General features: G+C 41.2%; 1 protein-coding gene across 1 annotated transcript in view; it reads right to left on the bottom strand.

Annotated features, from left to right (window-relative positions):
• Positions 1-25442, bottom strand: part of LOC124605103 (hemocytin) — a 569639-nt gene that overhangs the window by 350427 nt on the left and 193770 nt on the right. Inside the window, exon 22 of the mRNA XM_047136554.1 lies at positions 20311-20461. Coding sequence (XP_046992510.1) covers positions 20311-20461 — 151 coding nt within the window. The remainder of the gene's footprint in view (positions 1-20310; positions 20462-25442) is intronic.

Raw genomic sequence — 25442 nt, 5'->3', positions numbered from 1 at the left:
CCACTGCGCAATTACGCGCGTCCTCTACATGCGGCACTGTCTGCCAGCCATGCAGCAGCTGCGCCCCCTAGCGGCCAGCCGAGCAGCGGCCACTAGACGGGGACTCAGTGCTCATTCGAATGCTAACGTGTACACAAGTCTTGCTTGTCAACTTACTCTGTGACTTATATGTGTTGTGTCGTTCTGAAATATATGTGTTAAACTTGACGTTATAACAATTGCCGACGAGGTAGTGGATTTTTCCTTTTCACCGTTGACCCACAGGGTTCCATGGCTACTGTCGAGCAACTATTTGCAAAATCTCCTTGAACATCAAACGCTTCTAACAGCGGCGATTCGCGATTTCGTCGCAGCGTCAAATGCGGGGCGTTTCTCGTCGTTGGCTATACCTCCTTTTCCTCCTTACGACGAGATGGCGGAAGACTGGTCTGGTTATGAAAAACGTCTTCGACAGCACTTCTTGGCATTTCATGTCACGGATGAAGAACCATGTAAGTCGCTGTTCCTTTCCTGGATTTCACCTCAAATGTATCGGTTGTTGTCGGAATTGGCTCCCTTGAAGGATCCTGCGTCTTTGTCCTTTGCTGAAATGTGCTCATTCTGTCTGGCTATTTTAAAAAACAAACGCATGTGGTAGCCTCTAGTGTTGCCTTTTATTGTTGTCAAAAACAGCCACATCAATCCTATCGCACTTGAGCTGCTGAACTTCACGGCCTCAGTTGAAAGTGTCAATTTGTTACTGACATTCACAAAGAATCCTATGCCGATTCCATGGTACGGGATGCTATTTTCTGGCCGGCGCCCGACAAAGAAGTTCGGCAACGTGCCCTTCAGTTGGCGAATCCGAATCTAGATGAAGTTCTCTCCATTGCGCAGTCTTTTGAAATTTCTCGCACCACTGGGGCGCAAATAGAGGCGTGGGGTGATGTCGGGGAAATACAACCTCTGTGCGCTGTTGACGACACGTGCGGCGCGTCCCTGCTGGCCGATGTGGCCGCAGTGAGCTCCCATGCGTAGCCTCGGCCTAGCCGTAAACAACCCGCTAAGAAACTGCAGCAAAACCCCCAGCAACTTCCTTCATGTCCGTGGTGTTTTACGAAACATTCATGCGAGGATTGTCCCCAACGTTGGGCTGTGTGTCACAATTGCAAAAAGAAAGGTCATGTGTCTTCCGTTTGCAAATCCGACCGCATACATGATGTTCATGAACATGATGCTGATTCTGATTCTGTGTTGTCTGTCAATTGCACTTCTTCCCTTTCAGGGAAGTTATTCCTCACTGTCCAAATCCTTGGTCCAGATGTTCACATGCAAGTGGATACCGGTTCTGCTGCCACTATAATTAATTCTCAGACGTATCTTCAGTTGGGTTCTCCACTCCTGTCACCTGTCACTCGGCAATTACGGACGTACAATAAACAGAAGATTTCTCTCTTGGGACAGTTTAATGCTGAGGTATCTTACAAGTCCATCGTTCACACTGTTCCCATATTTGTGGTTGACCAGAGCAATGTAGAAAATCTTTTTGGTTTCGATGCCTTTCACATTTTTGGGTTCTCAATAGATGACTCTGTCAATATTGTCTCTGCTGCTATTCCTTATGCTCAGTTGGATTTCTCGTCGACGACATTTTCGTCCCTTTTTTCTCCTGGGTTAGGCCATGCAAACGACTTTGAAGCTCATATCACACTCAAACCCACTGCTCAGCCTAGGTTTTTTCGGGCTCGACCCATTCCTGTGGCCCTTCGTGATTGGGTAAAACGGGAGTTGGATCGTCTCACTATTTCAGGGGTCTTGCTTCCTGTCACTTCCAGTGAGTGGTCCTCTCCTGTTGTTGTCATTGCTAAGCCAAATGGTGATATTTGTCTCTGTGGCGATTTCAAAGTCACTGTAAATGCTCAATGCCTCATCGACACTTACCCTATGCCCCGTCCTGAAGAACTATTCACTAAACTTGCTGGAGGCCAGTATTTTTCTAAAATTGACCTTATCATCAACTTCCTCTCAATGCTGCTTCCCGGCAGTTTCTGGTCCTTAACACGCCTTTCGGCCTCTATCAATACCAATGCTTGTCATTCGGGGTTGCTAGCACCCCTGCTCTCTTTCAGCGATTCTTGGAACAATTATTGCTCCCTGTCCCTGGGTGTATCAATTACATGGACGACATTGTTGTCACTGGCTCCACCACTGAAGAACATCTTCAAAATCTCCGCACACTTTTTCATGTCTTACAGACTGCCGGTCTTAAGTGTAATCTTCAGAAATCACAATTTTTTCAGGCATCTATCACGTACTTGGGGTTTCAACTCTCTCGGGATGGTATTCGTCCGCTTCAGCAAACTGTCGCTGCGATCGATGGCCTTCCTCACCCTACATCTGTTAAGGAACTGCAGGCCTTCATGGGGAAAATAGCATACTATCACAAGTTTTTACCGTATGCGGCTTCGGTGGCTCAGCCGTTGCATCGCTTGTTGCATAAAAACATGCCTTTTCACTGGTCCGCGTCATGCGAAGCGGCTTTCCAGAAATTGAAGACTCTGCTGAAACAGGCCCCGTGCCTGGCTACTTATCGACCTGGCCAACATCTTCTTCTTACTACAGACGCCTCTCAATACGGGGTCGGTGCAGTCCTTGCGCACCGTTTTTCTGACGGTTCGGAACAACCCATTGCTTATGCCTCCAAAACGCTCACGGATGCCCAACAAAAGTATTCTCAAATTGAGAAAGAAGCTTTGGCCATTATTTATGCTCTTCATAAGTTTGGCTCAAAATTTCATCTTGTTACGGATCACAAACCACTTGTTTCCCTGCTTCATCCATCGTCACTTCCCGACAAGGCTGCACACCGCCTACAGCGTTGGGCTCTTTACTTGTCTCGTTTCAATTATGAGATTCATTTCTGGCCAATGGCTCAACATGCAAATGCTGATGCTCTGTCTCGCCTTCCCATGGCTCCTGATCAGGCATTCGATAGGGACGAACTTTTGTGTTTCCAGCTGGATGTTGCCGAGCAGCAGGTTGTGGATGGGTTCCCCATCACTGGGGACAGGCTGGCGGCTGCTATGGGTTCTGACCCTATCCTCTCCCGGGTTTTACGCTGTATTCAGAAGGGTTGGCCACGTCGCCCGTCCGCTATGACTTCTGATCCGTTGCGGAACTACTACGCTTTGCGCTACCACCTCACGGCTAGGGATGGTGTTATCCTCCTCTCCACTGACAATGCTTCGCCGCGTGTTGTGGTACCTGTGTTTTTGCGTGCTTCGGTCTTGCGCCTCCTTCACCAAGGGCACTGGGGTGTGTCTCGCACAAAATCTCTGGCGTGCTGTCATGTGTACTGGCCTGGCATCGACTCTGAAATAGTACACATGGTCGCTGCCTGCAGCCCTTGTGCGTCACAGGCCGCGGCCCCGAAGTCATCTTTGTCACCGTAGCCTTCGCCTGAGAAGCCCTGGGAGCGCATTCATGCTGACTTTGCGGGACCCTTTTTAGGTACTTATTGGCTCCTCGTAATTGACGCCTACTCTAACTTTCCTTTCATTGTCCATTGCACGTTGCCTACCAACGCGGCAACCACCAGTGCTCTCGCCCGCATTTTTTCTTTGGAAGGCCTCCCCTCTACTCTTGTTACTGATAATGGTCCGCAATTTGCCTCTTCCGAATTTGGGGATTTTTGTGCTCGTCACTGCGTTATGCATGTCACAGCCCCGCCGTTCCATCCACAATCCAACGGTGAGGCTGAACGACTGGTCCGCACATTTAAGGCTCAGATGCGGAAACTTCTGACTTCTTCTGCTGCTGATGATGCGCTTCTCCAGTTTCTGGCGTCTTACCATTTCACCCTCATGGGTGACCACAGCCCGGCTGAGCTCTTACACGGCCGACAGCCCCGCACGCTACTTCATCTTCTGTGGCCTTCCACTTCACAGCTGCGGGTGCCTTCACTTGGCTGGTTCACCACTGATGACCTCATCTGGGTATGGGGATATGGCAGGTGGCCAAAATGGAGCCCGGGCCGCATCTTAAGACACCGTGGCAGACGCCTGTATGAAATCCAGACGGACACGGGTGTTGCAGTGCGTCATTCGGACCAGCTTCGGCCTCGTGTGCCAGCAATGCCTGTTCCGAATGCCGCTACACCACCTTTGGCTCTACCTGACGCTTGGCATCTCTCAATACTCACAACGCAGCCCTCTCACCGACATCGCGATGCCAGCACAAGAACGGATGCCACCAGGAGACGTGCCCATGCAGGAACTGGATGACCATCCTCTGTCAGAGCAAATCTACTCGCCTCCTCCTCCAACGGACACCGACACATTGCCCATGTCATATCAACTGGATTGGCCGCAACAGGCAGATTGGTACATGGGGCCCCAGCAGATTCGACCCCTACGTCTCCTGTCATCTCGACCCGTTATCATCAGGGACACTTCCGTCCATACGGGAAGCCTCCTACTCGAGACTTTACGGCGAGTCAAACAACGCCCATGGATGTTAGCCATCTCCAGTACACCTCCATCAAGACCAGTGCAACAATTTCAAAGGGGGGAAAAGTGTTGTGACTCGCCGATCGTTCAAAGCGCCGCTGCACAATTACGCGCGTCCTCCACGTGTGGCGCTGTCTACCAGCCATGCAGCAGCTGCGCCACTGAATCGGCCAGCCGAGCAGCAGCCGCTAGACTGGGACTCAGTGCTCATTCGAATGCTAACGTGTACACATGTCTTGCTTGTCAACTTACTCTGTGACTTATATGTGTTGTGTCGTTCTGAAATATATGTGTTAAACTTGACATTATAACACTCGTGTGTCTTCGTCATAGTCCCATACGGTGGGAATATTGAAACAAATTTGGTTTTTTCATTACTTCTGGATACTGAAGGGACTGTTAAAGGAAAATGTTGGTTTAGCTGCAACAGGGTCCACAACCATAACACATTTTTTGGTAGAAATAAGTTTCCTGCATTGAGTGTTGTTCATTTCCATTTTATTTTTATTTTGTCTGCACATTAGAAAATGGCTACTGTTTGCACTTTAGCAAATATTGTGGGTACAGCTCTCAAGCCTAGACAACCACAGACTGCCCAAGAAACTATATGACTACATTACCAAGGTAAACATGTAAGAGCAAAATGGCAGTTTAATATTAGTTTAATTAGACAATCATAAATAAACTTATGCAATATGAGCTACTTGACTGTTTAATTAAACAATAATGAAATAAACTTTCATTATCACACTGTTGACATGGACAGGTGTTATCCCACAATAACAACCCACTCAAAGCATTAAGTAGCACAGCTGCATCAGATCCCAGCCAATCACTTGTTTGATTACTCATTATCGTGTAGACAACTGCCTCATTGTGGGACTGTGCCACTAACTCGTAACGTGGGTCATTCTCTTGCATGGATCGTAAATTTTTTCTGACTTAGTGCACTGTTTGTTTTATACTACTGCTGCTCACTTGGGTGTATGACAAGGCAATTTATAACTGTGTTAGCTGAAGCAATAATGAAGGAATAGATATGAACTCACAATTGTGAAACAACAATGGAATGGTGCAAAACAATTTTATTTGTGTTTGGCACACTTTATGCATAGTTGTACGCACTCAAGGGTTAATGGGTTAAATATATTGCTTAAAAATGGATACCCAGATGAAACAGCACAGCAGACAAAATAAAAATATAATGGAAATGAATTATAGACAGTGCAGTTGCTATTTGCAGTCCGGCCTCAGCAGAATAGACAGTGGTCATGTGTGTGTAGTTGTGGTTGTGTGAATGTAGGTGTGTTCTCCATTGTAGAAGAACGCCTTGTGGCTGAAAGCTCAAATGTATAGCAGTCTTTGTACTGTGCCTAATGTCTCCCCTACATGATGAGTGGCAATGTGTCCTTTCCAAGACACTGTCACCAATGCAGGAAGCTCATTTCCTTCGAAAAAGCGTGAGTAATGTATCCTTCTGCCACACCAATCATGCACTGTTCCGTTATCAAAAACTCCATCCTTAAAAACAGTGAAAATTACTAAAGTAACCTTGATTCCCAATTGTAGACAGTAGCCTATTGTCACTACAGTGCAATGAGAAATTATATGTTTATCCAGTATAGTATTTAACAAACTGTCAATATTGTATAGTGACATACCCTAGATTTTACCTGTATTCTACTACATATTACATTATCAATATGTTGTTGTTGTGGTCTTCAGTCCTGAGACTGGTTTGATGCAGCGCTCCATGCTAATCTATCCTGTGCAAGCTCCTTCATATCCCAGTACCTACTGCAACCTACATCCTTCTGAATCTGCTTAGTGTATTCATCTCTTGGTCTCCCTCTATGATTTTTACCCTCCACGCTGCCCTCCAATGCTAAATTTGTGATCCCTTGATGCCTCAGGACATGTCCTACCAACCGGTCCCTTCTTCTTGTCAAGTTGTGCCACAAGCTCCTCTTCTCCCCAATCCTATTCAATACCTCCTCATTAGTTACGTGATCTACCCACCTAATCTTCAACATTCTTCTGTAGCACCACATTTCAAAAGCTTCTATTCTCTTCTTGTCCAAACTATTTATTGTCCATGTTTCACTTCCATACATGGCTACACTCCATACAAATACTTTCAGAAACGACTTCCTGACACCTAAATCTATACTCGATGTTAACAAATTTCTCTTCTTCAGAAACGCTTTCCTTGCCATTGCCAGTCTACATTTTATATCCTCTCTATTTCGACCATCATCAGTTATTTTGCTCCCCAAATAGCAAAGCTCCTTTACTACTTTTAAGTCTCTCATTTCCTAATCTAATTCCCTCAGCATCACTCGACTTAATGTGACTACATTCCATTATCCTCGTTTTGCTTTTGTTGATGTTCATCTTATATCCTCCTTTCAAGACACTGTCCATTCCGTTCAACTGCTCTTCCAAGTCCTTTGCTGTCTCTGACAGAATTACAATGTCATCGTGCAAACCTCAAAGTTTTTATTTCTTCTCCCTGAATTTTAATACCTACTCCAAATTTTTCTTTAGTTTCCTTTACTGCTTGCTCAATATACAGATTGAATAACATTGGATGCCCCTCGACTCTTATAACTGCCATCTGGTTCCAGTACAAATTGTAGAGCTTTCTCTAAGCCTACAAATGCTAGAAATGTAGGCTTGCCTTTCCTTAATCTTTCTTCTAAGATAAGTCATAAGTTAAGTATTGCTTCATGTGTTCCAACATTTCTATGGAATCCAAACAGATCTTCCCCATGGTCGGCTTCTACCAGCTTTCCCATTCGTCTGTAAATAATTCGCATTAGTATTTTGCAGCTGTGACTTATTAAACTGATAGTTCGGTAATTTTCACATCTGTCAACACCTGCTTTCTTTGGGATTGGAATTATTATATTCTTCTTGAAGTCAGAGAGTATTTCGCTTGTCTCATACATCTTGCTCACCAGATGGTAGAGTTTTGTCAGGACTGGCTCTCCCAAGGCCGTCAGTAGTTATAATGGAATGTTGTCTACTCCCGGGGCCTTGTTTCGACTCAGGTCTTTCAGTGCTCTGTCAAACTCCTCATGCAGTATCGTATCTCCCATTTCATCTTCATCTAAATCCTCTTCCATTTCCATAATATTGTCCTCAAGTACATTGCCCTTGTATATACCCTCTATATACTCCTTCCACCTTTCTGCTTTCCCTTCTTTGTTTAGAACTAGGTTTTCATCTGAGCTCTTGATATTCATACAAGTGGCTCTCTTTTCTCCAAAGGTCTCTTTAATTTTCCTGTAGGCTGTATCTATCTTACCCCTAGAGAGATAAGCCTCTACATCCTTACATTTGTCCTCTAGCCATGCCTGCTTAGCCATTTTGCACTTCCTTTCGATCTCATTTTTGAGACATTTGATATTCCTTTTTGTCTGCTTCATTTACCGCATTTTTATATTTTCTCCATTCATAAATTAAATTCAATATTTCTTCTGTTACCCAAGGATTTTAACCTACTTGATCCTCTTCTGCCTTCGTTGCTTCATCCCTCAGAACTAACTATTTGTCTTCTACTGTATTTCTTTCCCTCATTCCTGTCGATTGTTCCCTTATGCTGTCCCTGAAACTCTGTACAACCTCTGGTTAACTCAGCTTATCCAGGTCCCATCTCCTTAAATTGCCACCTTTTTGCAATTTCTTCAGTTTTAATCCACAGTTCATAACCAATAGATTGTGGTCAGAGTCCACATATGCCTCTGGAAATGCCCTACAATTTAAAACCTGTTTCCTAAATCTCTGCCTTACCATTATATAATCTATCTGATACCTTCTAGTATCTCCAGGATTCTTCCATGTATACAACCTTCTTTTATGATTCTTGAACCAAATGTTAGCTATGATTCTACCAGACGGCTTCCTCTTTCATTTCTTAGCCCCAATCCATATTCACCTACTATGTTTCCTTCTCTCCCTTTTCCTACTGTCGAATTCCAGTCACCCCTGACTATTAAATTTTCGTCTCCCTTCACTATCTGAATAATTTCTTTTATCTCATCATACATTTCTTCTATTTCTTTGTCATCTGAAGAGCTAGTTGGCATATAAATTTGTACTACTGTAGTAGTCATGGGCTTTGTGTCTATCTTGGCCACTATAATACATTCACTATGATGTTTGTAGTAGCTTATCTGCACTCCAATTTTTTTTATTCATTATTAAACCTACTCCTGCATTACCCCTATTTGATTTTGTATTTATAACCCTGTATTCACCTGACCAGAAGTCTTGTTCCTCCTGCCATCGAACTTCACTAATTCCCACTATATATAACTTTAACGTATCCATTTCCCTTTTTAAATTTTCTAACCTACCTGCCCGATTAAGGGATCTGACATTCCACGCTCTGATCCGTAGAATGCCAGTTTTCTTTCTCCTGATAACGACGTCCTCCTGAGTAGTCCCCGCCCAGAGTTATGAATTAGGGACTATTTTACCTCCAGAATATTTTACCCAAGAGGACGCCATCATCATTTAACCATACAGTAAAGCTGCATGCCCCCGGGAAAAATTACGGCTGTAGTTTCCCCTTGCTTTCAGCCGTTCGCAGTACCACAACAGCAAGGCCGTTTTGGTTAGTGTTACAAGGCCAGATCAGTCAATCATCCAGACTGTTGCCCCTGCAACTACTGAAAAGGCTGCTGCCCCTCTTCAGGAATCAATATGTGGTAGCATTATTTAATTTCTTTGTGGTACACTGTGACGTCTTGGTGAATTCTGAATTTCCACTTTATTTCTGTGGTAGTAGTTAATTATTCTGTTTAGAGCAGAAAAACTGAGTATTATGTACATGGTAAAATCCACCGATAAATGTTGGGAAGCTTTCTGTTCAACTTAAAGCTGCTACATAAATATTGCAGATCCTCAATCAAACAGAAATACTGTGAGGAAGAGTGTGGGATGAGGCTTAAAGGAACTGATCACACCAAACATTAAAGGAGTATGCTAGGAGCTGAAATTTTCTTGCATGTATGGTACTGTTGTGCTTGTGTTGTTCAGAAGAACAACACAATGTTCCTTCAGGCCTGTACGCATGTCCAATGGAACAGGTACTGCAGTGACTACAGCCATCCTGAATTACGTGAAATGTATTCACGGTTGCGAATATGGACAACCATCTGCTGTATAACGGAATGACGATAATGAAAACTTGTGCTGGACCAGGAATCGAAACTGGATTTCCCACTTATCATGAGCGGTTGCCCTACCATTACACTCTCCTCTGAGCATGACTCACAACCATACCCAAACTTCTGTATGTTATCACCCATGTGTCTACTACCTGCACTAACCCTGTACGTTGGAGACATTTCAATTGAAATTCACTTGTCTGGTGTCGCTGGATAAATACAATATTGCAGTGCCTGTGTTGTTGAGAAGTACAATGCCACATTCCTTTGGACATGCTTGCATGTTTGAAGAAATAGGCACTGCAGCGACTGCAGCCATAATAAAATACATGAAGTGTATTCGCAATTATGGACATGGACAACCAGCAGTTCTATAATGGAATGACAACACTGAAAATTCTCTCCCAGTCTGCCACAGATTTTCATTTAGATTATTCCACTACATAATTCATTTAGATTATTCCATTATACAACTGACAGTTGTTCTAATTTGTAAATGTGAACACATTCCATGTATTTTTTGCATGTGGTACTAAAAAATTAAAAGCAAAACCAATATGAAGTCTACAGGAGTAGAAAGAGAGACTACCACAGACTGTTAAGAGGAGTGAAATTCATGCAGTTCAACAAAGCACATGAAAGCTTGCATAATATATCAAAGACTGTCTCCTTGTTTGTTAAAGCAGATATAGACAACCTCTTAAACTACACAAGAACATCTCAAGAAAGCAATTTATAAGGCTAAACAAATGCACAAAAACAGGTACATAAGTGAATCCACCATGGCCTTGTGAGACATTGTCAAGGGAACACTACAAATCAGTAACTACTAGATACAGCTGGTATATTACAATAACAGTCTAGTACCGAGCGAGGTGGCGCAGTGGTTAGACACTGGACTCGCATTCGGGAGGACGACGGTTCAATCCCGCGTCCGGCCATCCTGATTTAGGTTTTCCGTGATTTCCCTAAATCGCTCCAGGCAAATGCCGGGATGGTTCGTTTCAAAGGGCACGGCCGACTTCCTTCCCCGTCCTTCCCAAATCCGATGAGACCAATGACCTCGCTGTCTGGTCTCCTTCCCCAAAACCAACCAACCAACCAACAGTCTAGTAGCAGGCACAACAAAAATGTATGATACATTTAATCTACACTTCATCAGGATTACTAACAGCTTATCATTAGCACGCATATTCTCTTCTAAAACATTCGAAACGAATAGCACAATAACAGTAAAATAACTTTTTCTAGTACCATCAATGTAGGAAAAGATAGATTGCTAATTACAAAAAAGAAGACATGTTAAGTTGGAGACAGGTATAATTACAAGACACAGTTTTCAGCCACAGCCTTCATAAGTAAAAGACACACACACACACACACACACACACCATTCACTGACACAATCAAGCACACCTCATACCCATGCAACCACCAATTCCAATATCTCGGGCCGGAATGCAACTGTCACATGGGATGCAAGCAGCAATCTAGATGGGATGGGGAACAGGAAGGGGAAGGGATAGTAGTGTACAGGTGGGGAGAGAGACGAACGCTGTCTGGTGGAGTGTACAAGGTCTAGAATGCCAGTAGGTGCAGTGTCAGGCAGATACATTGGCAGAGCATGCCAAATAAAATGCCAAATAAACAGGGTGGGAGATGAGAACGGGGAGGCGATGATAGGTCAGAGGTGGTGGAAACTACTGAGTAGAGTTTGTGCAGACAGTATGTCACCATAGGTTGAGGCTGCGATTATTGCGGGAGTGGACCATGTGTTGTAAAAATAACTCCCATCTGCATAGTTCAGAGGAGCTGGTGGTGGAGGGAAGGGTCCAGATGGTGTGGGTAGTGAAGGAGCCACTGAAATCAAGTGGGTTATGTTCAGATGCATGTTGTGCCAAAGGGTGATCCACTTTGCTCTTGGCCACAGTTTAGCACTGGCCGTTCATCCTGGTGGACAGCTTGTTGGTAGTCATACCAATATAAAAACCTATGCAATGATTGTAGCAGAACTGGTAAATGACATGGCTGCTTTTACAGGTGGCCTGGCCCCTGACAGGGTAGGATAAACCAGTGACAGGACTGGAATAGGAAGTGCTGGGTGGGTACATTGGGCAGGTTTTGCACATGGCCTTTCCGCAGGGATATGATCCTTACGGCTAGGGTTGGGATTGGGAGTGGCCTAGGGATAGAATAGGATGTTGTGGAAGTTGGGTGGCCAATGGGACATCACTTTAGGAGGGGTAAGAAGTATCTCAGGTAGATTGTTCCCAATTTTAGGACACGATTATACATAATCAAAGCCCTGGCTAAGGTGGTGGTTCAGTTGTTCCAGTCCAGGGTGGTACTGAGTGAAAGGGTTGACAGCTGTCAAAATGCAGGTACTGTTGGTGGTTGGTGAGTTTCATGTGGACAAAGGTGCAGATGGAGACATTAGAGAGAAGGATGTCAACATCTAGAAAGGTGGCATGTTGGGTTGAGGAGGAACACTTAAAGCAGATGGGAGAAGAGATGTTGAGGTTGTGGAGGAATGAAGATAGGGTGTCTTGGCATTGAGTCCAGATCATGAAGACATCATCAATGAACCTGAACCAGACTAGGGGTTTGGTGTTTTGGGAGGCTATGAAGGTCCCCTCTAGATGGACCATAAAAAGGTTGGCATAGGAGGGTACATGCTGGTGCCCAAGGCTGTGCTGCAGATTTACTTGCATCCAAACAAGAAGTTTTGAAAACTATAACGTCAATGAAACAGTCCTATGCTTTTGGAACAGATCAGTCACGCAGCTTTGTAATAAAAAAAGATCAAACTGCAAACTCCCCAAGCACTATATAACAATATCATCTGTTCTCTGTACTCTGGCATTTTTCCTGAAGCTTTCAACTGTTTCATATAGTGTACTTCTTCTGGAGATTACCACACATAAAGAATTTATGACACTAAAAAGAATCTTAAAGATAATGTGAAAGTGCTACCTCATAATACCAAAATCAATATTCAAGTCATTAAATATTTTATCCATTCCATTTATTTATATCTTTGAGACAGTCACATTTATAAAAAAAGTGTCTGCATCAGTTCCAATTAAACAATATTCATTGCTGTCACACTCTAACCGTCAACAACCTCCACCCAAAAAACCACAGGCTTAGCAACTATTACCTCAGTCTGAGATACATGGGGAGCTTGCTTTACAATATATTGGATGTTACCATATGAAATAAAAATGGCTCTTTTAGAAAAACCGTCACAAACTTACTCTTCCACCATAGTTTTTAGTTTGTGAACAACTACATGGAGACCAGAATGAGATTTTCACTCTGCAACAGAGTGTGCGCTGATATGAAACTTCCGTGGCAGATTAAAACTGTGTGCCAGAATGAGACTCGAACTCAGGATCTTTGCGTTTTAGGCAAGTGCTCTACCAACTGAGCTATCCAAGCACAACTCATGAGCCATCCTCACAGCTTCAATTCTGCTGGTACCTCTTCTCCTAGCTTCCAAACTTCACAGAAGCTCTTCTGTGGTTTGCAGAAGAGCTTCTGTGAAGTTTGGATGGTAGGAGACGAGGTACTGGCAGAACTGAAGCTGTGAGGATGGCTCGTGAGTTGTGCTTCGATAGCTCAATTGGTAGATCACTTGCCGCGAAAGGTAAAGGTCCTGGGTTCAAGTCTTGTCCTGGCACGCAATTTTAATCTGCCAGGAAGTTTTACACAGAGGTCAGTTTATATTAGCATGCTACTTTCAATTATTCTAACTACCTATAGCACCTACTTATTCCTGATGATAATACAGTCAAGGGAAATTTATGTATGCATTTGTTTTCACATACGAGGGTTGTTTTTTAAGTAAGGGCCGTTCACGCGTATAGTCCCGTAGTTCGCGCAAACGCCGCAACAAGCCACCGCGCCACTTGTTGGCATCCTTCCCGTTCACACTGATGCAAGTTGCAGCTCTGTAGCTGACGTGTACGCATTGCTGTGGTACTTTATAATGTTTACGATTATTGAATCACCCGCCGCATGTGAGATACGGTCAGTGATACGTTTTTTGACCGCGAGAAGCCTATCAACAGCAGAAATTCATCGTCAGTTAACAGAAGTTTATGGCTTGAATGCAATGAGTGAAGGTAAAGCGCATCAATGGGTTAGAGAGTTTAAAAATGGCCGTCAAAACGTCCATGACAAAGAACGCTCAGGCCGGCCCTCTGTGATCACTGATGATTTGGTGGCTGCAGTCGAAACAAGGATTCGTGAGGACAGAAGATTCACAATTTTCACTCTTTCTTTGGCATTTCCACAAGCGATTTTCACCTTTTGCGGTACCTGAAACACCATCTTGGCGGGCAGCGCTTCAATGATGACGATGAAGTGAAAGCGGCCGTGAACTCTTGGCTGTCGGAGCAGACGACCGAATTCTTTGAAGAGGGAATTAAAAACTTAGTTGTACGGTATGACAAGTGCTTAAGTAAACAAGGCAACTATGTAGAAAAATAAGTAAAAGTGTGTAGAATCAGAAAATAAAAGTTTTTTTACAAAAGTATTTGTATCTTTTTTTAAAAATAAAAATGGCCCTTACTTAAAAAACAACCCTCGTATTATAATATAGTCAAAGTAAAAATATACATTCAGTTGCTTTGGATGTAGCCTAATTGCAAATGAAGAAGTAAGTTTAGAATTCAACATCTAATCGACAAAAAGGCCATTACAGATGGAACACAAGCTTGGATTAGGGATGGATGGAGAAGGAAATTGCCTGTAACCTATAATAAGGATCTCTCTCAGCATTTGCCTCAAGTGATTTGGGAAAAACATGAAAATCTAAGTATGGATGGCTGGACACATATTTGAACAGTTGTCCCCCCTGAATGAGAGTCCAGTGTGGCAACCCATGCACCAACTTGCGACCTATTAACAGTGTGTTTTAACAAGACAGTTCTGAGGCAGTTGTTCTGGTCTTAGTATATGTAATTGCCTCACAATGTCCTACAATGTCATGCATTTTAAAGATGAATACAATTTACTGGATTAATAAACAGCAAATAACAAATGATGGAAACATATTACTTAGAAAGGAAGGAAAGGAATTTGTAACTCCCATGAAGTCAGTTTCTTTTTCAGTGAGCACTACATAATTATAATAGACAAACTTATAGGATTAAAGTTATATCAAGGAAAAGAATAGAAAATAATTTAAATGTAATAGGATCTTTATTCATTTTTCCCACAAACGAGACTGAAATTGCAAAAATAATCAGGACAATAAAAGCAAAAAATCCATAAAAGTTTGATTGCATGTCTATAAGAGTAATTAAGCAGGCCTCTACTGTTCACAATCTTTAGTACAGTTACTGAAATTTTTAATAAATTAGCTTATGGAAGAAAGAAGTTTCCCTGAACACCTTAAGTGAGTCAAGTGATTCACCTGCACAAAGGATGCAAGAAGTATGACCTTGCAAATTACAGACCCCTGAGTGCTATTACCTCAGTATAGAAACAGTCACAAAAGACATATTGGTGCAGTTCACTGGTATAAATAACTTCTTACATGATGCCTAAAATACCTTCTGTAACCAAAGGTTAACCAATAAGTTAATTCAGATTTCAGGAGTCACATAATTATAGCATTAAATAAACAAAACAAAGTCTGTGGGTTGTTTCTAGATCTCCCCAAATGTTTCAGTTGTGTATGTAATGATACACTGTAGCAAAATCTTTATCAATATGGCATGAGAAGGAAAGCAGGTGACATGGTACAATCCTTTGTGAAAAACACAAGAAAGCATGTGGAAATAAAACATATAATGGGAAAAAGTGTAAATACCTGCTCTAGCTTCCAACAAGTTAAACACAGTGTGCCTCAAAGGTCAGTGTTAGGTCCACTGTTTTTCGTTCTTTATATAACTGATATAAGATTACCAGAGGGTGCAAACGTCATCATGTACACTGATGACACATATATTATAACTAGTAGAAGCAATGATAATGAAAATGAGAAATGACATGCTCTGGCATCACATTTAATCATTCTTCAGTTTTTGATCCTGTATTTTCTTGCAGTCAAAGGCATCCTCAAGGAGGAGGCGGGTTAAGGGGAGGGGGGGGGGGGGGAGGGGTAAGAGAGGCATTTACACTCTCCCCTCCCCACCCCACCCCACCATTTCTCTGGAATCTGGAGTAAACAGTTTTTATACATTACAGAATCTTCATAGACCTTAAGGAGTGATTTCTGATGAGTGGATAACCACGAATTCTCTGTGTCACCAACTGGATTTAGCTTTTGTGGCATTACATGTCTTGAAATTGACTAACTTATTTACATCAAAAATAGCAATTTTGGAGTCTTGCACCCCTCCCCGCCTCTCCAGGGAAATTTCTGCAGGTGCCAATGCCTGCAGTGCTCTAGTGGGGCTTGTAATTTATTAAATTCTATTAACTTTTCATGGAGCTATTCAACCTCTCCATAAGAAAGTGAGCATGTTAATGCACAGACTTAAATGATTTCTACAGAATGTATTCTGTTTATTTGTAAAGCAAGTCTTGCTATTATGTCTCAGATTCCTTCTATATATTTTTAATCTTCTTGTTTATAATTAATCTTACATCTGCAGTTTCCCCCTGTTGAGTTCCTCTGTAGTAAAACTATGACCTGACCTCCATTTGGTCTTCATTTTTTTGGCGTACATTTGAACCACTGTCTCCGATTTCATCTCATTTACTTTTTGTTCCTCAGTTCTATGACACTATCTATGTAGTTGCAAAAGTATCTGGGCATGTCTCATGGCCTGATGCCACTGTTTGTATTTTCTCAGTTCACTACTCTGAATACACTTTCACAGTAGCCAGGATACTGATGTCCCAGAAACTCATGTGTTAGAAGGGCCTTCAACAATCATAGCCACAGTATACATGTGAGTGTACTTAACATCAGCACAGCTATACTCATATGAATTTCAGCCCTGGACTAAGTACTTATGAACTGCAGAGCCTGAGACCAACACCACCAGTTCAAATGCTGATCACTTGTCAACAGAGTCCTCTAGTTGGTGATAAATACTATTATCTGGCAACTCAAGTCAATCTTTTCGTCACCTGTCATAGATTTGAGAGAATAGCAGATTCTGAGTGACCATACTGTCTGCAGTGTGGGTTCGTAAGAAGCCTAATTGCATTTCTTCCCCACAAAGTGATCCATCAAGATTGTTACCTTAGGTTTTCCATGATTTCCCTAAATTGCTTAAGACAACTAACAGTTGCACAGCGTGAACATTTGTACTTGGGGTTGGTATCTGTTCTGTTAGCACCCTTAATCCTCACAAAGATTTAATTAATGTCTCTCCCCATAGTTCTTAGTACAATGATGTTTTGTAGCCTTAGATGCCTGTTTATGAGAAAGTGATACAAATATCTTAGTGAGAGACAGGGATATACTAAGATAATCCAAAATACCCTACAACATTCCACAATTCTTGCAAGTTACTGATGATCAATCCATCTGCAATGAATATATGTTTCAACAATACATTAGTCAAAGTTCAGTAAGTCAACAGAACTTGATAAAAATGAAACATTTCTACAAAATTTGTAAGTTGTGAAGAACAAATAGCCACTTACTCAGCAGATAGAAATTTTCATGAATATTTCTTTCACTAATAGTAAATTCAAGATTTATTATTATAGCAAGCAACCTACATCCAGTGAGGCCTGGCATGAAGTTGGCGTTCCACAACATCCCAAAGGTGTTCTATAAGATTCAGGTCAGGACTCTGTGCAGGCCAGTCCATTACAGGGATGTTATTGTCGTGCAAAGTTTCCGCCAAAGGTCGTGCATTATGAACAGGTGCCCGATTGTGTTGAAAGATACAACTGCCATCTCCAAATTGCTCTTCAACATTTGGAAGCAAGAAGGTGGTTAAAACATCAATGTATTCCTGTATTGGGATACTGCCATGCAAAACAACAAGGGATGTAAGTCTCCTCCATGAAAAACATGACCACACCATAACACCAATGCCTCCAAATTTTACTGTTGGCACTACACACAATGGCAGATGACGTTCACCAGGCATTCTCCATACCAACACCCTTTCATCAGATTGCCGCATTGTGTACCGTTATTCGTCACTCCACACAACATTTTTCCACTGTTAAATTGTCCAATGTTTACAATTTTTACACCAAGCAAGGCATCATTTGACATTTACTGGTGCAATGTGTGGCTTATGAGCAGCTGCTCACCATGAAACCCAAGTTTTCTCACCACCTGCCTAACTGTCATAGTACTTGCAGTGGATCCTGATGCAATTTGGAATTCCTGTTGATGGTATGGATAGATGTCTGCCTAATACAGATTACAACCCTCTTCAACTGTCAGTGGTCTCTGTTAGTCAACAAACAAGGTCGGCCTGTATGCTTTTGTGCTGTATGTGTCCCATCATGTTTCCACTTCACTAACATACGGGAAACCTTGGACCTAGAGATGTTTAGGAGTGTGGGAATCTCATGTACAGACATATGACACAAGTAACACCCAGTCACCTGACCACATTCGAAGTCCGTAAGTTCCGCGGAGTGCCCCATTCAGCTCTCTCAAGATTCTAATGACTGCTGAGGTCACTGATATGGAGTGGCAGCACAAGGCACCTAATATGCAAAACACATGTTTTTGGGGGTGTCCAGATATTTTTTATCACATAATGTAGAAAAATCATCAGACAGTTCATATTCAGACAGCTCCTACTCTTCTACTGGGTGACACAGAATAACGGGAATGTTTGAAATGAGTAGTGGCAGCCATGGGCCGGTGGCAGCACTGCAGATTCATGACAGTTAGCGAGTAAACAGTCCACCATTTCAGTAATCATGGATCAGTGGAACAGACAACAGCATATGTTAACCATAAAAATGTTTTATAAAAACAATAATAGTTTGGTAGTGGCACAGAAGGAGTTTTGATGTTTTTATAATTTAGGACATCATGATGCTGTTCCGTCAAAACATTCAATAAGATGTTGGATCAATAACATTGAAGAGACTGGATCTGTCCCCAAGAAGAAATGAACATGATGACCAAGAAGTGTGCATTCTCCAGCAAACACTGATGTTGTACGCAAGTCTGTCTTACGGAGCCCACGGCATTCAATTCATAAGCAAGCAGCAGTGGTAGGAATGTCCCAGGAGAGTGTTCACAGAATTCTTCATCTTGATTTAAAATTTCATCTGTTCAAACCACAGATGGTGCAACAATGAAGGACAACAATTACTGGTTACGATTAGGATTCTGTCAACAAATGATAAAAATAAACAATAAAAATGAATTTCTAAAAATGTTGTGGATGTCAGATGAGGCACATTTTCATCTTACAGGTTATGTGAATAAACATAACTACCATTACTGGGCAAACACAAATCCAAATGACGTTCAAGAGTGCCCTTTACATGGTAGTAAAGTGACAGTATGGTGAGGTGTTTCATCACATGGGATTATCGGAAAAATGAACAAGGAAACACAATAACTGTCAATGCTGATCGTTACATGGAGATGTTATAAACTTTTGTTACACCTGCATTGAACAACTTTCCAAACATTCAAGAAGTCTGGTTTCAACAGGACCGAGCAACATCACACACTGCATGGCAATCAATGGCGAGACTTGTTTGGCAACCATGTGATCTCACTATTCAGTAACATTCCCTAGCCCCCTAGATTGTCAGATTTATCCATTTGTGATTATTTTCTTGTGGGGCTACCTCAAGAGCAAAGTCTACAAGACTTGACCAAGAGCCCTGGACAAGTTAAAACAAAGAATTTGGGATGCAGTTTACAGTATCCCAGCTGAGATATTGCAGTAGTCAATGAAGAATCTCAACAACAGATTTCACGAGTGTATTCATACTGGAGGACACCATCTTAAGGACATAATTCTTAAAAAAATGATAAATGCCACTAATGTTTCATAAATGGCAAAGTTGTAAGGTTTCAATTACTATGAATGCAATTTCTTTCCTTCATCACTTCTAGTTTTATTGGATTGGGAAATGTTCACATTTTTCTGTGTCACCATATATAAGAAGACTCTGTGACACTTCTTGAATCTTTCACTTTTCACTATATTTTTAGTTCACACTGCCCTACTGTGAAAAGGTTGCAAGGAACTGTCTATCATTTAAGGTAGTATTGCACTAAATAGTATATAATGCAGAAAATGCAAAGAACTGATCACCAACGCCTTCTTATCCTCATACATATACTAGAGATACATCAGTTTGGTGGCTAGTAGCTGTTTAACAAATTCTTTATATCAGTTTGTACCAAAATTAACATTTTCATAGTTCTTCCTAGACATCTTCATTACTGAATACATAATTTTACAGAGCTTATCTCTTCATTTACTTCTTTTTCTTTCTTTTTTACATTACCACAGTTCCATTGTTATCCCTGTTATCACTTCAATAACAAAGAACAATGAGACAAAACTTATAATTTATTTTTATTTTTATGTTACCAAAGTACTTCAACAACAAGCATTAAGGCAAACCTACATGATATTCAATGCTTAAGTCTTGGCACAAAAGCAGGTCAGAAAATCATATTACAGAAATTAATTCCAAGTACGGCTTCAAAATATTCTTGTAATTCTAATACATACCTTACAAGTACGGACTTCTGTGGGAGAACACATCGTAAATTCCTCACCAAGGTCAGCTCGGCATTTCTTTAGGCTTGCAGTTAGATTACCATGTTGTTTTTGCTCTTCTGGTGTTGCAGGTCGACATGACCATTTTGCAGCAGAACACTCACTGATGAAAACACATTCATTATTAAGTGGTTCTATGCATTAAACTGACAATTATTATAAAAACAAACAATGCTGATTATTTAGTTAGTGCTACATCATACAATACATAACATTAACAGAAAATTGAGAGAGTTGGAGTTTAATATCTTATTGATGACATGGTTATTATGGATGGATCACTTGGTTGGTTAGACATGGATGGAGAAAAAATGGCTGTAGCTTATTCAAAGAAACTAGCTTAGAATTCAGATGAAGTAATTTAAGACACTAACAAATTAGTACTTCACACTTCATCAGCCTTTATGATATCATAACAATCCTACAAGAAACTGCAAGTTTTCGTAACTTGCCAAACTGAAATAGTGATTAACAGATATAAGCAACAAGAATTTAAGAGACTCTGTTCAGGAAATGAGAAGTAGGCATTTGGTCTCACACAGCAAAACTGATGTACAGAGGGAGCAGAGGTATTTCATGAATGTTTGTGGATGAGCAGTGTTGTTTTACAGGACTAAGATGGTGGGTTGTATGGCTTGGTGGAATTTGAATGAACAGTTGGACTATCTTTGTGAAAGGAAGAGTGCAGCTGGAAATGGGAATTCTGATGATCAGGAAAATGGGTGGGAGGGATTCCCTGAGCTAGGCAGCAAGAGTTCCATGCCAGTTCTATTTGCTGGATAGTGCTTTGCCTCCATAAACATTATTAGATTAAATCATGGATTTTTCATCGATTTATAGACGCTCATCACTGGTACATCACTGCAGCACATGTATACAATAAAATAAATCCCATATTAAAGTCACATGAGCCAAATAAAGAACACATCATAAGGATAAGAAAGTCATGTAAAGACTGATGTGTTTAAGTCATACATTTATCCAAACACCGAATGTGGGTTGTGTGGCCAAATTAGTATGTAAGTATTTTTTCAGGAAAATATCGTCAATATCAAGAAATAAAAACACAGTTTGGTGAAGAATATACAGTGCAACAAAAATTATTGGTCATTTTTCAGTACAAACCCTAAAAATAAACATTGAAAGCCACAATGTACATTAAATTAATAAGAATATAATAAATCAAAATAATATAAAATGTATGGCAAAGAGAATAAGAGCAGAATGTTTTTTGCATAATTACATAAAATTAACATTTTACATAAACAATGACACTACAGTTTTTCCTGTAAGATTTAATAACTATTTATTGCATCTGACCTAAGCAAAAACTCACATGTTATAACATGTTTAGCATGAGATATTTGAAAACAGCATCCTTGAACATGATAATATAACTACAGACTGAATAATAAAATCTGTTTTCTCTGCTCAAATGTACACATATGGCCATGTTCTTTCATGCCAGTGCTGCACAAACTGTAAGATCTTCTGCATGGAAAACTGTATAGTCTTGTCTTGTTATGGAAATACAATGAGTACATTGATCAGTTAAAACAGTATGACCACCTGCTTAATAACTCATTGGCCCATCCTTGGAACAAACAAACAAAATACAGCAGTTAATCTGTGTAGCATGGATTTGAAAAGTCCTCTGGAAGCATGTGCACCAGATGCCTGCATCCAGGTCACACAATTCTTGTACAGTATGGGCCAGTGGTTTATGGGTACAAAGTTGGCTCCTGGTAGCACAGAAGGTATGTTCCAGCTGGTCCAGAAAGGCAAAGTTTGTGCCCAAAACATTGATGTAAGCTCACGCTCATTCTACCCAAACCACTCCAGCACAATTCTAGCCTTGTTGCTCCCACCAGGCTGAATCCATAGTGCAGTGGACGTTTTAGCTTATCAACAAATGACCACTAACCTGGTGCAATATAGAATACAGTTAATCTGACCAGAAGATACACTTCCACTGATTCATAGTCCAGTCTCAATGCCCCATGTTCAACAACACAAGCCAAACTGTGTGCTCTGAAATACATACACTTGTAATAGCATTGTACTTTGTCATCATATCTTGCCACAGATCACTGTCTACCCTGCTTTAAAGAGCTGTCAGGTCTATGATCGGAACATCCTGTGAAGAACTACAAACATCCAACACCTCGTTGCCTACTCTAGTTTCACCATCCTTCAACCACTTTCTGCATATGCTTAGGGCAGTGGCATGGAACAGCCAACTAGTGTCACAATTTCTTAGATACTCATTCACAGGTAACAATCTGGCCTCTTTCAAAGTAGCTAATGTCATGGAATTTCCCCATTTGTAACCCTTATCATTGCTGGAATGATTCCCCATTCATCTGTACTGCACTTACATACTTTTGGTACGCCTGCAATGGCATCTGGTGGCATTCAATCTCAGTGTGGGCAGTGATATAATGCTTTGGCTCATCAGCGTATATTTTCATCATAATGAAAAGCAGTGGGGTTCAAACCTGTATCCATTAGTTCCAATGCTTCATCACAAGACAACAGGAAATGTTTTTGAGAAAATGAAAGTGAAGAAGATATTTTCTGATCAAAGCACTGTAATTTAGCATGAGAGATCAAACTATTTGCAAGATGTTCAAAAATGGTTCAAATGGCTCTGAGCACTATGGGACTTAACTTCTGTGGTCATCAGTCCCCTAGAACTTAGAACTACTTAAACCTAACCAACCTAAGGACATCACACACATCCATGCCCGAGGCAGGATTCGAGCCTGCGACCGTAGCAGTCCCGCGGTTCCGGACTGCGCGCCTAGAACCACTAGACCACTGCGGCCGGCCGCAAGATGTTCTGCTGAAAGCTAGCACACCGCTATGCACGAATTCTTTACTTAAAAAAAAAAAAAAAAAAAAAAAAAAAAAAAAAAAAAAAAAAAAAAAAAAAAAAAAAAAAAAAAAAAAAACAGTTACAACAAACAAAAGTAATTGGTAGGGACCAGAACAATTTCTATTTTGCGATAAATGTGAAATATATGCAAATTCTGCCTTAAAACATGAAAACGCAAAATTACTTAATAGATGCTGTTTCATAGTGAACTGTATCCATATCAGTTATTTATCAGAGATAGTTTCAAATAGCTTTATTTTCTGCATACACAGCATCAAAAATATAGGCAGTTACTGGCATTGTACATCATCTGGGGAAGCTCAATTTGGAAAGATAATGTGCACAACCTAGTTGCAAAATAAAATGTACGAACACAACAATGTATCAATGCACTCAATGATCTGGTGCCATGCCAGTTGTGGACAGTTGAATGGTCTGTTTAAGATACAGGTAGTACTTTGCCGTGGAACCTAACATTTTATAAGAAAGACACCATGCATATGTTTGTTTGTTAACTAAAGCTCTAAAGATAGTATAATGTGGAAAATTTTAAAGTGTCAAATTATGTGACGGATGTTTTGAACTGTAGTTGCATTTTGTACCACTAGAGGTCAGGCCTGCACTACATTCATTAACAATACTATGCTGACTTCAACAATAATTACGCAGTAGCCATCCCCAAATGTTTTGTGTAGTGTGTTGCCTGTTTTCTTTTCTCACACCACCAGAAAAGATTGGCATTCCCTGTGACAATGAGTCAGTTCTGCTGTAGGCTGCTGCCCAGCAAATTGGAGGCGGGTTTGTTTCCCCACACTGCTTCTTCTCCTGCAATGGTCAAAATTCTTGGCTATTTACGCTAGTGGCCATCTGCAACAATAGCCTGCAGCACCTGCCTTCTGCACTATAGTGACTGGAAAACAAAATCTGAGATGCTTTTTCAATGGCACCAAAATTCTTCCCTAATGTTAAAATTGAGTGGCTCTATGCTCGGTTCTACTAGTATGCTAAGTGCCTTGTATGTTCTATCTGTAGCATTGTCAAGCATGGCTCGCAGATCTATGAATGCCAATGAATGTCAAAATTAGTAGTCTGCAGATTTTTTGATCTTCAAATTGAGTGGGAAAAGAGAAATAATGTCCAGAAACACCTTATACTGGAGACACATTAAACTTAACTGGCAGGAAAATGCTGCTGTTTTTCAACAGAACAATCATTTTTGATAGTTTAAATACAGCCAAACTAAGAAAATAAAGGCCAATTTCAGATGAAAAAGATGTAAAAGTTTTTGAAAAAGCAAACATTCTGGTCAAGAAGTTCCCAATCAGCACTTTTTTTTACAGTCAATTTCAAAGAACTAATAATTTGTTTGTCTTCACTCATGTAGTGTGATAACCATTTAAATTTGGGAATCTAATCATTTACAGAGAAAGTAGATGTGAATTTTGCCAAAAACAGATGCTACATTTTCTGGTCCATAGTAACTGGATAGATTAAAAACAAAAAAATCTACTGACCAAGTGGTGGTAGGTTGCTAACTTTCAGAGTCAGTGGCTCCTCATCTTGGCAGAAGGGTTGAAGGCAAGGAAAAGGGAGAAGGAAAATGACTGCTGAGGTTTAGGAAAAGGGGTAGAGTTTGGGAAAGTCATCCAGGACCCCGGTTCAGGGAAGACCTACCAGACAGGATGAGAAGGAAAAACTAATTGTAGGACTACAGTTTGAAAAGGTGGAAGATACGGTAATATGCACGACAGAGATTACTGTTAAAACATTGTGCACTTAGTAATAAGAGCAAACAGTTAAGTGCATTGTATGTGATAAAGGTGACAGGGGGTGGCGAAAAACAGACAGGTTAGTAAACGAAAGATGTAGAAAAATAAAAGGGTGTGAAGAAAGGAATAGTTACTATGAAGAAGTACTGAGACCAAAGAAATTAACGCAAATTAAGGCCAGATGAGTTGCAAGAACCAAGAACATGTTGTAGTGCCAGTTCCAACCTGTGGAGTTCTGAGAAACTGGTGCGTGGAGTAAGAATTTGGATGGCATATGTGGTGAACCATGCACCAAGGTCATGACTGTCATGTTGTAAAGCATGCTCCCTAACACGATATTGTGTGTTGCCCGTATACAACCTCTACCACCACCCACTCAGCGGTGGCAGTGTTTACACAACAGTTGGTATACGACATGTGTCATTCCACAGGTGGCT

The sequence above is a fragment of the Schistocerca americana genome, chromosome 3 (genome assembly GCF_021461395.2).
Source record: "Schistocerca americana isolate TAMUIC-IGC-003095 chromosome 3, iqSchAmer2.1, whole genome shotgun sequence".
Taxonomy (NCBI): Eukaryota; Metazoa; Arthropoda; class Insecta; order Orthoptera; family Acrididae; genus Schistocerca; species Schistocerca americana.
Note: the sequence above shows the minus strand (reverse complement) of the source record. Positions and strands in the feature narration are given on the sequence as shown.